We start from the raw sequence: 14,920 nt of genomic DNA, 5'->3' as shown, positions 1-14,920 counted from the left end.
TATTCTTTTACTACCAATCTATATGCACTACCAAAATGTTCATTTTCTTCCTTGATTAGTCTTAATCAACAATTCTGTCATTAAGGAGGACTGTAAATCCATATTAATTCCTCCATATTCTTAAAACTTAATGAATGATCCTTTGCCATATCATAGGGAGAAAAAGGTGGGAGAGAATGCAACATCTGAAAGCATGTGGACTTCAAAAACCTTTCATTTAAGAAAAATGAATTATTCTTTTTGTGGTTGCTCACCCAAAATTAGGCTTAGTATAACAGGAATGAAATAAACAATCAGAAACACAGCTCTTAATAAAATGAACCCTGGGTTTAGTTTTGCATTAATAAGTTATATTTCTGGGGGCAATGGTGGAAATAGAATCCCTTTCTGCTATGTTATGCTGTGTGAAAGTGGTTAAACTGCTTAACTCTATGTCAATATATATCCTAGAACTTTGTCCCATTTTGTATGAATTCCCCTTTTCACATTAGTAGTACTTCAAACATAGGATGGTTTAACTGTTAAAACAAATACTGTATGATTTCACTCATATGTGGAATCTAAAAAAAATGAATGAACAAAAAGAATCAGACTTGTAAATATAGAGAACAAACTGATGGTTGACAGAGGGGAGGTGTGTGTGTGTGAGGGGGGTTGCATAATGGGTGAGTTGGAGTATGCCATCCTTCCTGTGTGGATCTGTTTGGCAACATGGAATCTCTGGGAATCCCCTATTATTAGGATTTTATGGAGCCCTCCTCACATAGGTACTATTGACCAAGAAGTTTGTGTTCAGCCCTTCTCCCTTCTCAAGAAAATGGGGGTCTGGGGCTGAAGATTCTAAGCCTCTATCATGGCTTGGTGTATTTGATGACCAACCCTCATCCAGGAGCCATTCAAAAGCCTATTCAAAGTTGCCTCATTAGAGCAAAAAACACTCCTTGTCATCCAGGAAGTTACCAAGGTTTCAGGAGCTCTGTGCCAGGATCTGGGGGTGGACACCAATACACACGTTTTCTACTATCTTGCAAAAAACCAACATGATTTTCCTGTATCTCTCTGGTTTATTTGCCTAGTCTCCTTACCAGTACTTCCTTGCATTTCTGAAGTAGTTGGAATTCTGCATCTTTCATTCCTCTTCCATCTCCTATTCTACACTCTTCTTTTTTGGCTACATTAACATATTCTGGATGTGCCAACATCCTCTACTACTTCTGTGTTCCGGCAAGAGTGGGGGCAAATTAATGCTCTTCTAATTGAATGGATGACTTTCTGGGAAATGATGGCAATATTATTTAATACAGCTGCCTGAGCTATGAAAAAAAAAAAAAAAGAGGAAAGATGTGATGGAAGACTTTTACCCTGTGAAATGCAAAGAACATCAAGAAAGAATTAGCTCATGAGACAATTTTTCCTAATGTGGGAACAGAATGGTCAACAATCAATAACATAAAAGGAAGAGGCAAGCAAGTATATCCCAGTGAAAAAGGAAAGGAAGAAATAATGGAAAGGAACTTTGGTGACCTCATTTACAGTTCAGATTTTGCTATTGAGTTGGGACATGGAGCCAAAACCTGTAACTGCTTTTATATACTTAACTGCAAAAAATATGAAAACAAAAATCCTGCATATTATAACACTGGTTGCTGTCTGCATATAACATGAATGTAGTGAGAGTAATTTATGTTATGTAATTGAATTAGAAAGATTTCTTATAAATGCTGAAGGGTGTCAAATGTGCAATAAGTAGGTAAGATAAATAGCTTTTAAAATTTCTTAGAAACTCAAGATTTCTAAGATTTTTTAGAGTTCCTGCATATATGTATGTGTGTGTATGCAAGTGTGTGTGTATATGTATGCATGCGTGTGTGTGTATGACAAATGTACCATTGACATGTAAGGTATTTACTTAACACACAGAGATTTTATCACCTGGTACTCAATAAATCTTTATGTAATTAATAAATAAATGAATTAAGTGAAAAATCATCACAATTCTCTTATTTAACATGAGATTAGCTGTAAGTCTAAAGCAGTCATAGTCCAAATTCCTTCTCTAATGAACTGAGGCAACTGGCCAGGATGGAAGGTTTATTTTTTGGAGAAAGAATAAAGCAGTTCTGGCCATGAAACATGAGGCACCATGAGCCCAGGAGTTATACACTGGACTGAACAAAGGGACTTGAATTGTGCATTCTAAATGGTGAAATTTCCCAGTCTTCTTCCCATGCTCTGATCTCTCAAAGTTACAGCAACCAGATATATACAGTAGGTTGGAGTTTTGGATTTTATTCTAGGTAAACTGAAAAGCATAGGAAAATAGATCTAAATAAACTAATGTGGGGTAATTCAATGCAAAATTTGGTTACCTCCCCATTACCCTACAATGTAGTCCACAGTTAACAAGTTGAGTTTCCTTTTAGGTTTTTGGTGCTTCATTCTTACACATAAAAGCACAGCTAAGATATTTGATGGAAGTATTAAGCATTCTAGACAGCATAAACAGCAAACTAAGAAAACAGAAATAATATGAAAACTGCAGAAAAATTAAAATCACAGAAATCTGAAAAATCAAAGCAAAATGAAAGAAAATGAATTATACTGCCCTCAGCACTGCCAAAGAAGAGATAATAATGATGTAAAAAAAGAAAACAAATAGAGAACAAGAAAGAGTTCATGGAAAATAAGAATATGACAGCCGATAGAAGAATGGGAAGATAAAAAGCAAAAAACAAAACACCCCAATATGGGAGTCTCTACTTGTGGTCCTGAGAATTCTCCAAGGATTGGGATGTAGAGGACAAAGTGCCACTGTAGAAATTTCTTTTTTTTTGTTTTGTTTTGTTTTGAAATTTCTTTAATACAACTAAATTCTTGTGTTGAGCTGTATCTATATTCTGTCTTTAAAAAATATTTAGTGGGAGATAGTATCCCTGCCTAAGAGCTAGTAGCAAACTAGAAGTCACTATATTAGACAATCTAAGAATTTCTAATTATAGCTATTCCCTGCCTTAATAATCTAGATAATTATTCCAGTTGCCATTTTATTTCAGCTGACACATTTATTAATTTGTTATTTTCTGATTTTAAATAGTTTCTTGAACATTATCAGCAGCAGATCACTGTTGAGTAAATATATTGTGCACTGATACTTACATATACTTGCTAAATTTTCTTGTACAAATTTCTTTTTTTTTTTTAAGATTTTATTTTTTTATTCATGAGAGACACACAGAGAGAAGAAGAGAGAGAGGCAGAGACATAGACAGAGGGAGAAGCAGGCTCCCTGCCAGGAGCCTGATGTGGGACTTGATCCCAGAACCCCAGGACCACAACCTGAGCCAAAGGCAGATGCTCAACCCCTGAGCCCCCCAGGTGCCCCTTTTGTACAAATTTCTAATACATAATGCTTAAGCGATTGAATGGTTTCTTTTGAACATACTAAGCACAGACGAGTAATTGCTTTGTTGGGTAGGTTTGTGGTTTATATTTAAATGCTCTGTTTGTGTACTTGGTTTAAATTGTTTGAATGTATCACCTATTGGTTCTCAGCTTTAGTTAACCCCCAAACATTTTGTTAAAAAAATCTCTAATAAAGTGTCCCCTTGTACTCTGGATATTTATATTTATTTGCATATCTGTCCACAAGGAACTCTTCAAGAATGAAGAAATTGTTTTATCCCATTTTCTCAGCCTCTGGGATGGTATGTTAGTCCAAAAAAGCACTCAGTGCACATGTATGCAATGTACTGATAAATAAAAATCATCTCTAAGACACTATGGACTTGTGGAATACATCAAACCATAACAGAGTATACAAGAGTGCCAGAAAATAACAATAGTGTAAATATACCCTGCTGGGGCTATAGATATAAAAAAGCTCAGGGATTTGTTAGTTTTTTTTATTTAGGTTCAACTGAGTAGAAAATGAGAAAGAAGAATTAGAGTCTAAAATGAAGTTGAAATTCAATGACAGATGAAGTGAATCTTAATTGTTGGGGTGCTGTGCAATTATCAGAGTAATTGGGATTGCATATCTGGGATTCTAGTGCTCAGAGATTTTTAGGTTTTAAGTGGAATTAGGAGCAAAAAATAGAGTTGGGGCAAAAAGTAAGGGGAATACCTCTTTTCCTGTGTTGCTATTTATTCATAGGAATTGAGCTTCCCTCTTATAGAATTATAGGAAAAGTTCCAAATAGAATTTCTCCACACAAGTCATGGTTTCATGTTCTTCGGATAATTTATCAAAACTATCCTTCGAAGAATTAGAAACCAGAACCTTACCCATTATTTTTATTTTCCTTATTTATTGCGTTTCTAAATTAAAAATGAGCCAATACAACTCACTTATGACCTTAAAAGAATTTTTCATCTTTGGGGCTTTTGACCCCACTAAAAGGAGGACAATTTCTCTGATCCCCAAACACGTACACACACATACAGAAAACAAAAAACATTACCTTGAGCTATGTAAGGTGTGGTTTCTTCTTTTGGAGGGATATTTGTGGGTCGAGGTGTAGGGGCAGGAGGTCTGTTTATAATAAAAGATCGACTCCCAATTTTTTTCTTTGTGCTCATATTGGCTAGTATCATATCATATTCACTGTCTTCAATCTCAGCAAATGTGTATGGATCTTCCTCCTTCTCCTGCTCCCTTTCATCTTCTTTCTTTTCTTCTTCTTTGGGTTCACCTCCTATTTCTTGTCTTGCTCCAAGATCACAGCAATTCTGACCTCTTTCCATTTGGCCTTCTACCATTTTCCCTGCTTATGAAATATTTAGATGGTGGTTACTCTTCCATTATATGCAATATTGTTCATGTCCATCTATTGTTTTCTTGAAACTCCCCCCCAAATAATTTACATATTGTCTCATAAATTTAGAAAAGAAAAGTACACCATATAATTTATTAACCTATTCTCCTGCAATTTTTAATTGTTAGCTTTGTTTTAAAAAGTTTGTTTGGGGTGCCTGGCTGACTCAGTCAGTAGAGCATGTGACTCTTGATCTCAGGGCTGTAAATCTGAGCCCCACATTGGGTGTAGAAATTACTTAAAAATAAAATCTTAATAAAGTTTGTTTAAAACACAACCTTTTAGGAAAACATATAAATAAGCATATAAGTATTTGCCACATAGTTTATAAGGGATTTAGTATCATAAAATTGAGTGATAAAACTAAGCCTCAAATTCCAAATGCTTTGAAAACTTGTTTTTCAAGTAGAATATGCTAATTTTTTTTTTTTTTCACTTGAAGTCATTTTACCTTTCAAAAGGGCTTGCACTGGGTATTTTGCCTAACATTCAATTTCTCTGAAGATGACAGGAGGAATAGCCAAATGTTCCATTACTTGGTTTCTTACAGTTAAGTCTCACTGTGGCTTGACAAACTGAGCTTCAAAAATGCAACTCTTGATTTCTATAAGCCAGCATGAACCTTATTCTTAGATAAAGAACACTGAAAGTAGGGTTTGTGACAAGATGGAAAGGATAATCAATGACTTGAAGATTAAATCATACGAAAAGAATAATATTTTATGGTTTTAATACTTGGAAAATCTTTGCATATTTTTAAAATAATGTATTAAAATATTTTAGTAGTATTTAGGAGACTAAGGTATCACCTACTTTGGTTAATGAATAAGTTGGAAATTTTTTTGATAGCTCTCTAACACAGTAATGAGAATTTTATTAAAAATTAGACTTCTGGGATGTCTGAGTACAAAGTTGGTTAAGTATCTGACTCTTGTTTTTGGCTCAGGTTGGAATCTCATGGTCGTGGGACCAAGACCTACTTTGGCCTCTGCAATCAGCATGGAGTTGGACTGAGACTCTCTTTCCTCTGCCCCTCCCCACCCATGCTCTTTCTCTCTCTGTTTCTCTAAAATAAATAAAATATTTTAAAAAATAGACCTTTGACAGATGTTTTACTTAAAGCATTAATGAAAACAATAAAATGGAAAGAATTTCAGTTATCGAGTGAAAAATCCTTGCCTTTCTTGGTTGTTCTGAGAAATTCATGCACACGAAATGAGGGAGAACTATTCTCCTTCCTCTTTGGTGATAATCTGACCAAAAAATTTTAGGTTACTTATGGGTATTTCAGTGGAAAAATGTAGAAACTAAGAAGACAAGCTGTAGAGTGGAATAAAAGTATATTATCTTAAGTAGGTCAGCAATGGTTTTGGGTAGGCTCATGAGGAGAGGCCAAGATCCTCCCCCAATAGAGTCTTAGATCTGATTGTTTCAGTTAGTTTAAGCCAAGAAGTACTAATGCCTAAATGCTTAGCACTAACTTTCAAATCAGCACGACTTGCCTCTCTCCCTGTGAGTAATATGGTACTGAGATTTTGACTTCATGACTTCTGTTTCACTGACAGCGTAACAGGTGAAACCAGATTAAGTGTGTGGGAAACATTTTTACAGTGTTTCATTTTTAGCGGAATGTGTCAACTATCTTACTTTTATCAACCCATTTCCTGAGCTGTTAACTCCCTTTGTTTCTCCACCCACCTTCCTTCCCAACTCCTTCTAAAGTTGGGCTTGCCCCAGAAATAACACATTTTACTTTTCTATTTCCCAATGTATCAGATTCTACTTTTCACCTCAGAGTGGGGTCTGAGCATTCTTAATTCAAGTTGTACATTAGCAAATAAAGATAAAACTAAATCACTCCTATCATTCTAATTTTTGAAGAAAAAAAAAACAGAGTAAGACGTGTAATAAAAGGAAGAATCTTAAAAGCTGAGGAAGCCTGTTTACAGAAGTATTTGATACATTCTAATTACAGGGTCTGTGGTTTTGGGTCTGAGTCAAGGGAGGGATGTTAGTGATTGTTGCCTTGCAAATGTGTGGTGAAGATAAAAATGGACAATGTGTTCTTTATAAACTAAAAAGTTTTCTATAGTGTTTTATATTATTGTTTTCTCCAGTGACTATGCCCATAAATCCATTAGGGGGAATCTGATGCTCAGGACGTGAGGAAGTTACCTCTCTTTTTTGGTAATTTGAGGGTACATGGAAACTAGTCCTAGAAGACAATTCTGAAGGTATCACTAAAGTCTAAGAAGCCATACAAATTCTCTGGCAAAACAAAGCAAAACAGTGGTAGCTTCTAGTCTTACTTTCAAAGACCTTAATCAAACAATTTTAAGAAAAAATACTGACATTTTATTATCCATTTATAATACTTGCAATATTAGCCCTTATGAAAAGATGAGATTAAAAGTAACACTGCATAGAAAATGTAAAAGTAAAGTTTTAAAATAAAAAGTGGGGATTTTTGTTTTATTTTGCTTTTTGTATTTGGTATTTTTCAGAAGATATATTAGCAAACATTACAATTCTGGTTTTAGATATCTGGTGAATGCTCTCTACAGAGTAGTTTTAGACCTCCTAACCAACATACTATATACAAGAATTTACATTAGGGAAAATATGATTCATTATTAGCTCCTTTAAGAAATTTAGCCAGATAAAAGACAACTTTGCCTTCTTAACACTTTATTTTAATACTTATATAAAATTATTCCCTCTGTAAAAAAAGTGAGAAAATATATCAGAATTTTATTGTCAGTGTACTGCTTATCTATGTTTCTCTCTCCACCCCCAGTATTGATTAACCTACTTCACTCATCTATCACAATGGACTATAAGAGCTTGGCACATAGTAGGTAATCGATAGATATTTGTTGAATGGGTGAAAGAATCAGAGCAGTACCCATTAGGTTTTCCATACTTTCCAGTAAGAAGGATTTTTCATCTCTAAATACAGTGTATAACCTTAGTAAAAGGTTTATTATGTTCATCAACTTGAACCTTTATAGAAATAAGACCTTCAATGATGCAAATGCTGACTTTCAGGGCTTCAAAATTCATTTTTTTGTTTTTGCTTTTGTTTTGTTTTGTTTTTCAAAATTCACTTTTTTGAACATATTTATACACTTTATAGCCCTCTAGGACTCAACAGCTGTGAAGTATAATGACAAATGGAATCTTAATAATAGATATTTCTTTCATCTTTCTCATTAAAGTTTCATTGTAAGAGCACTTTTTGAATGTGGAAAGTGTGTATAAAATAGTGATCAATAAAGTGGATGATAATTAGTGACTGTAAGGGTAAACCTGGAGCTGGAAGTCTGTCAGGCTGTTGAACACTCCAGCCAGATAAGCCCAATATGGAAGGTCCTCTTGAAGGTAACTGCACCACCCATCTCCCCATCACATTTGTAATTCTTGCATTTGGGAACAAATGTGATCATAGCCATTTAACTGTTCTCCCATTTTAGCAATATATTGTTGAGTGTCCTTAGACTTTGGTCTCAAGGCAGTGTGCAATAAGCCCTTTACCACTTGCTTCCCCTGTTGCTACCAGTTTAGTAAAGTGCCCAAGGTCATTTTCAAATCTGTAAAACATTAGCCTTTTCCTTTTGCCAGACGACTAGGAGTACTTTTTAAAAGGAAAGTTGTCATTTACTTTTCCACATGATGTTTGAGGCTCATTTTATGTGGAGCACTACAAACTCCTTCCAAGCTTTATTGTTTTACCTCTTTAAAGCTTTGTAATGTAGACTGTTCTAGAAGAAAGGGAGGCAGAAAGGTGGAGAGAGAGAGAGAGTGAAGGGAGGGAGAAAAAAAGAAAGAAAGAGATAGAGAGAGAGATAGGGAAGGAGAGGAGGGAGTGTGAATTAGTGTCAGGTATCTCTTGCTTGATTTCTGAGGCCTTAGTTAAGGAATAGTAGGAAAGTTGCTCTTGGTTTTTGAAAGTTGGTCTTCCCTGTAACAGATTTGTCACTGCACTATACACTATGGAAGCCCGTCAGACTCGTGTTGTTGTTTTAAACCTTAAACTTACCCTGTAATGTGCAGTGAGGTTGGAAGGCAGCAGCTACAGGTCGTGGCGGGGGGAGAGGTGGTCTGTTGCTCATGAGTGGCTCTTGTGAATTATGTTCTGGATTGTCTCCAGGAATGAACACATACAAGTCATCATCGTACTGGTTTACAGAACTTCCACTGCCAGCCTCTGCTAAGCTGTGCTCAGTCTCTGTGCCTGATTCATTCTGGTTTTCTTCTGCCAATTCATCTGCCTCAGCTCCTTCTGCACGTTGCCTGTATGTCTGCCTGCTTTCGTGATGAAATGCTGGGTTCTGTATGGCTGTTTAGGATGAACATAGTAGATTTCATTTAAACACACCATCTGGAGGCATTTTGTATTTTCTAATTTCGTACAGAAGTGGTAGTACTGCTAATAAAACTTTTATGATCTGATATGGTGGAGAGCTGACAAATGCATAATTTTAGTGAATAGTCATTCTTGGGCTTTTAAAATATTTACCAAATGAACAGTTAAAGCTTCATTATATCTTTCTACCTTTCTATAATGACTCACTCATACATACAATAACATTTTGATTCTCTAGGGTTATTGTTTGAGCAGATTCATACATATGTCTGTATTATTCCTTTTTTATCAGAATACAGTATAACTGACCTAACAAGTAATAAGTAAGCTATGGAAAAGGTAAATACAAAGAATAAAATAAACCTTGACTTGCTTGTAAATAATGCAACAAAAGTGAATCTGTGATCTTAGTTATTATTTTAATATAATATAATTATCACCATTTATATCCCCAATTATAATTATCACCAGATTGTATCTTAATTCTTGAAGATATTACTTGAGGGAAGTGTTAATATTTTTTGGTGGAGAAGGCATCCAAATCACCAACAGTAGGTGAATCTTTCTAAGACTCAGTTCAGTCACCTATAAAATATATCCAATTCTGAAACTTAACCAAATAATACAAGTTCCCTCCATCTTAAGAATCATGATTACATCTTTTGTTTTTATAGTGTACATAATAAATACATTTTAGTAGGAAGAATTGAAAAAATATATTATAATGCAATAACTTTAAGTCTTACAATTTTTTTTGTTTAAATTTTCTGTATGAAAAGTCTGCTTTAAGAAAAGATTCACAAAATTTTAAGATGAACTTGGAATCCCTATATTGGAGGGAATATGTGAATTGTTGTCATTGTCAGTGCAATAGACAAGCAGATGATTATTGTTTTGAAGTGTTGCTAAGCTGAAATATAGTTAAAGAAGCCAACTGGCAGACTATGGAGAAAAAGTACCTTCTTTTTTTTTTTTTAACCAATAAAGAGTTACTCTGTAGAAACTTTTCAGTTATGAGAAAAAATTAGTCATGAGGAAATATTGTGCCTATGATGGTACCCATATTTCTACATGGAATTTAATTTTTTATTGTTCTTTCCTTTCATGTGAGAAGAAAGATATTGAGTTTCAGTACTAGAACTGCAGACCAAGATTCTTTAATTAGCAGCCTGAGCAGAACAACCAACAGAATGAGAGCTCTTGCACAGATCTCATTCATCTTTCTACCTTTAATGTGAAACACTGAGCTTGAAATAAAGTAGTCTCTAGAAATGCTGATGGAATAGATGATGTAGTGGCTGAAAAGGATTTATTGCTCAGGATAGTAAAGGAATTTCACTATTTCTGTCAAATTGATCATCAACTTAGAATTACACTCATGCTATAGGAAATCACTTGTAGCCACCTATGTTTATGTATTCAGTGTTTACATCTTAAACAACAGAACCTCCTTGCTCCTTGCCAAACATGTCCAGACCTAGAATACAGCCCTGGAGAGTTGGATGTGGTGGCTCAGTGAATTTTAGCAAACTTCACAGTGATGGTGATACTAATGGAAATCTGCCAACTAAGGTGGCTATGCTTCACCCCCATCCCTGGGATAGTAAAGAGCCTGAGGCCTGAGAGTCCAGTCACACAGAATTCCATATACCAGACAAATTCCAGGTCCCATGATCTATGGAAATGAGGTTGCTCTCTATAAATAATTGAAATAACATTTTTCTCTTTATAGGCAGTCCTTCTGAGGATTTAAATGTCATAATAAATAAATGGTCATTATCAATGATAGCCTTTATCATCAATTTTATTATTAAAAATGAGAATAAAATTTATGACTTTAAAAATCAGTACATTAATTCTTACTCTAATATTTAGCACTATTTGGTGTTATGGCATAACTTCTGAAGGTGTTTACTGATTTGCCACAGTATGCTAGTTAGACATTGTATTGAATTTTATTTGATTTGCGGTCAATTTGCCTACCGTGTGAGAAACCAGTGGTCAAAAATGGTTAGCTGAATATCAATTGTGCATTGGTAAAAGGGCAATGTCCTGAGGCAAGAGCATGCTTGATATGTGAGATGTTACTGTGCTGTGAACAAACAAGAGAGTGGTTCAGAGATGGGATGAAAAAGTTATGTCGGGCTTTTTAGATGATGAGAAGGATAGATATGAAGGGAAGGTATTGGGAAATTTGGAACAGAAAAGTGATTAGTTTCTTCATGAAGCAGAGTATTAGGAGTGGCAAATGTGGAAGCTAACACAGTTTTCTTTCTTTCTTTCTTTCTTTCTTTCTTTCTTTCTTTCTTTCTTTCTTTCTTTCTTCTTTCTTTCTTTCTTTCTTTCTTTCTTTCTTTCTTCTTTCTTTCTTTTTCTTTCTTCTTTCTTTTCTTTCTTTCTTCTTCTCTTTTTATTTTTAAGATTTTATTTATTTATTCATGAGAGACACACAGAAAGAGGCAGAGACATAGGCAGAGGGAGAAGCAGGGATCTTGATGCGGGACTCAATCCCAGGACCAGGGGATCACGATCTGAGTTTAAGGCAGACACTCAATCACATCACCCAGGTGCCCCACAGTTTCTTAATAGTAGTACTGCTGACATTTTGGATCAAATAATCGTGCATCGTGTGGGGTATGTCCTGTGCATCGTAGGATATTTAAGCAGAACTTCTGGTGTCTACCCACTAAATGCCAGTTGTAAACCTCCTTTCTCAAGTCATGATTATAAAAAAAACTTCTGTTCATTGACAAATATCCTCTGTTGTGAATGGGAAATACCCTGACTGAGTGCCATGGTGCTATTGCAATAATCTAGGGGAGAGCTGATGACGGCAGCATAGACCAGGATAAATAATGAAAGAGTGAGGAACAGCTGAATGCTGGCTATGCTGTGAAGGTAGAATCAACAGTATCATCTGACAGATTGGATGTGGGGTGAGAGAGGAAGTAAAAAAAGCCAAGGGAGATGCCCAGGTTTTGGGATTGAGTTAAACAAGGAAAGAATCTTCACTTACTGAGATGGGAAAGTCAGCAAGTGGTATAGGTTTGAAAGGGTCAAGATATTAGTGGTTTTGGATTTGGAAATGTTGACTGGGAAATGTCTATCAGACATGCTGGTGAAGATGCTGAGCAAGCTGTGTATACCAGTGGCATAATGGGTAGAGTTACATATGTGCAGAAAGACAGCATTAGTCTTCATACATTAGAATACAGAATCACATCCTATTATAGCCAGTTAGGACCTTCGAGAGAGTTGTAGTCCAAGTTTCTCATTTCCTAGCAGAGGGAACTAAGGTCTGAAAACAAAGTCACTTTGTTTTTAAAAAAACTGAAAAAACAGAGTTGTCAATAGTCAGAATATTTGCATCACCCTGACTTGTGTATTCTCTCTGCGTAGGAAAGACTGGTGTTTGATTACTTAACACTGAACTTAGTAGAAGTATTTAGATTAGCAAGGCAATGTAGTAACATCTTTACTATATTATAAATGAAAAGTCATTCAGCTAATTAAATGCCTTTCCAGCTCACTATGGTCTCCTATACTCTCTTCAGTCTTACTTTATCAGTTACATGTACCTTAATATAGCTGTTACATATATACATGTGTTCATAACACCCAAGAACACTTACTGGGAGAATACGTAAATAATGAGGTAATATCACCTTCATAGTCATTTTCTTGCCCATTATTTCTGTTAACTTCTGGGATCTGAAAAAAAATGAATCTTATTTTTAATAATATCCATTAATCTTAATATATGTGCATCTCTACATAAACCAAATGGAAAGTTAATACCAGTTGAAATAAGAAATTGCTTTAGTTTATATTTAAATACTTTGATTATAAAACATATCTCAGCTAGTATATTTGTGCCAACTACAAGTGTTCAATGACGCAAAACATTAAAGTATAACTGTGACAACAGAACATTTATAATAAATAATAAATTAATTTTGAAATGAAATTTATTGCTACTACATTAAGATTCAAAACAACAGTCATAAAATTTAGGTGCAATAAGTAAGTCTTGAATAAAATTGAACACAACTATGTCTCTTAAAAGCCATGAGAATTCAGGGGTGCCTGGATGGCTCAGTCAGTTGTCTGCTTTTGGCTTAGGTCACGGTCCTAGGATCCTAGGATGGAGCCCTGCAGTGGGCTCCCTATTTAGTGGGGTGTCTGCTTCTCCACCTCCCTCTGCCCTGCTCTGATCTCTCTCTCTCTCTCTCTCAAATAAATAAATAAATAAATAAATAAATAAATAAAATCTTTTAAAAAAGCAAAAACAAAAAGAACAAACCATGAGCTCTCTTTTTAACATTTCTGTATCTTTTATCAGTTCAAAAGACATTCTTAATTACATCAAGTATTATGATACAGTGAGAGTGAAATTGAAAAGTGGCTTATTTTCCATCTTTGAGAAAAAAAAAGAAGACAAAAGAAACAGAGTAAGGGGATTTATGCTTGTTTTTCTGAAACCAGTTCCACTATACTTAGAACGGAGAATTGGTGAAAAAGACAGAAACCTGTTATCTCTGAATTGCTAGTATTTATTTATAATCTCTGAAGGAGATATGGGGCCTACGGTAGTGAAGCATATTTGTGCTCCTAGAGAAAGGTAACTAATAGTAATTACAGCTCTATTTGTGCAAAAACATCTAGAGAAAGAGATGGAGATTGGTTGCATTAACATTTGTCACATTTGGTTACCATGAACTGCAAGTGATCATTCAAATGACTTATGCTCTTGTTTTTATTAAAACTGAAATGAGGGACCCCTGGGTGGCTCAGCGGTTGAGCACCTGCCCCTGGCTCAAGGCATGATCCGCAGTCTCGGGATCGAGTCCCATATCAGGCTCCCTGCCTGGAGCCTGCTTCTCCTTCTGCCTATGTCTCTGCCTTTCTCTCTGTGTATTTCCTGAATAAATATATAAAATCCTTAAAAAAAAAAACTGAGATGATTAGTCCATTTGCTCTGCATTAGTAATGTTTCTTTAAAAATTAGAAGCATCCATATTGAAGCATTATTAAATTTAGAATCATGGTGACTTCATCAATTTGGTTGGTCACTCACTTTGGCCAATGGGACCCCAAAGGAATTTATTTTCTTTCTTCCTTTCTTCCTGCCTTCCTTCTTTTTCTTTTTAAACTAATGCTATCCAGAGAAACAATGTGGTCTTTGATTTATAGTGGAATCCTGAAAATAAAAGTCTCTTTAGTTTTATTTGTTTTTTTTTGTTGTTGTTGTTTGTTTGTTTGTTTGTTTTTTAGTGAGCCTGATTCAGAAGCTCATTTTATTTTTAAGTCATATTTTCCCCTTGGTGGACTCAATCAAATGCTAATACGAAAAGTCATATAATTTTACCAGGGAGATTGACATGTTGATTGATATTTATATGCTTTGGTGTTACATGCATTATTTAATACAGCCATTCTTTGTTTCCAATTAGCCTGACCTCTTTGTTTCATAAGATATATCAAGAATACATTAAAAAAATCCATAATGCTCTTAAAATCATATCAAGGAAGTTTTTGCTAGTTGGATAACAGGGATGGTTTTCAAAGATTTCAGAAATTATGTGAAAATGTCCCATATATTCACAAAGCTAGACATTATGAACTCAAAATCAGTGTGAATTAATAAAGAGACGAGTAAGTGTGTGGGTATATGTGTGTGCACAGAGGTCACAATCTTTTTTTTTAATTAATTTATTTATTTATGATAGTCACAGAGAGA

General features: G+C 34.9%; 1 protein-coding gene and 1 long non-coding RNA gene across 9 annotated transcripts in view; one reads left to right on the top strand and one right to left on the bottom strand.

Moving 5' to 3' along the window:
• Positions 1–5,888, top strand: part of LOC140623956 (uncharacterized) — a 135,072-nt gene extending 129,184 nt beyond the window's left edge. For 2 of the 4 annotated variants that reach the window (XR_012023525.1, XR_012023519.1), the window contains one exon: positions 5,761–5,888. This is a non-coding gene — a long non-coding RNA (uncharacterized lncRNA). The remainder of the gene's footprint in view (positions 1–5,760) is intronic. The other 2 variants (XR_012023518.1, XR_012023529.1) reach the window with 2 other exon arrangements.
• BANK1 (B cell scaffold protein with ankyrin repeats 1) overlaps positions 1–14,920 on the bottom strand; it is a 287,136-nt gene that overhangs the window by 32,637 nt on the left and 239,579 nt on the right. For 2 of the 5 annotated variants that reach the window (XM_072810740.1, XM_072810738.1), the window contains exons 8-10: positions 12,813–12,891; positions 8,854–9,153; positions 4,461–4,766 (exon numbers count right to left, since the gene is read on the bottom strand). In XM_072810740.1, coding sequence (XP_072666841.1) covers positions 4,461–4,766; positions 8,854–9,153; positions 12,813–12,891 — 685 coding nt within the window. The remainder of the gene's footprint in view (positions 1–4,460; positions 4,767–8,853; positions 9,154–12,812; positions 12,892–14,920) is intronic. The other 3 variants (XM_072810741.1, XM_072810739.1, XM_072810742.1) reach the window with 2 other exon arrangements.

The sequence above is a fragment of the Canis lupus genome, chromosome 33 (genome assembly GCF_048164855.1).
Source record: "Canis lupus baileyi chromosome 33, mCanLup2.hap1, whole genome shotgun sequence".
NCBI lineage: Eukaryota > Metazoa > Chordata > Mammalia > Carnivora > Canidae > Canis > Canis lupus.
The sequence above is the reverse complement of the archived record's forward strand: the minus strand, read 5'-3'. Positions and strand labels throughout refer to the sequence as shown.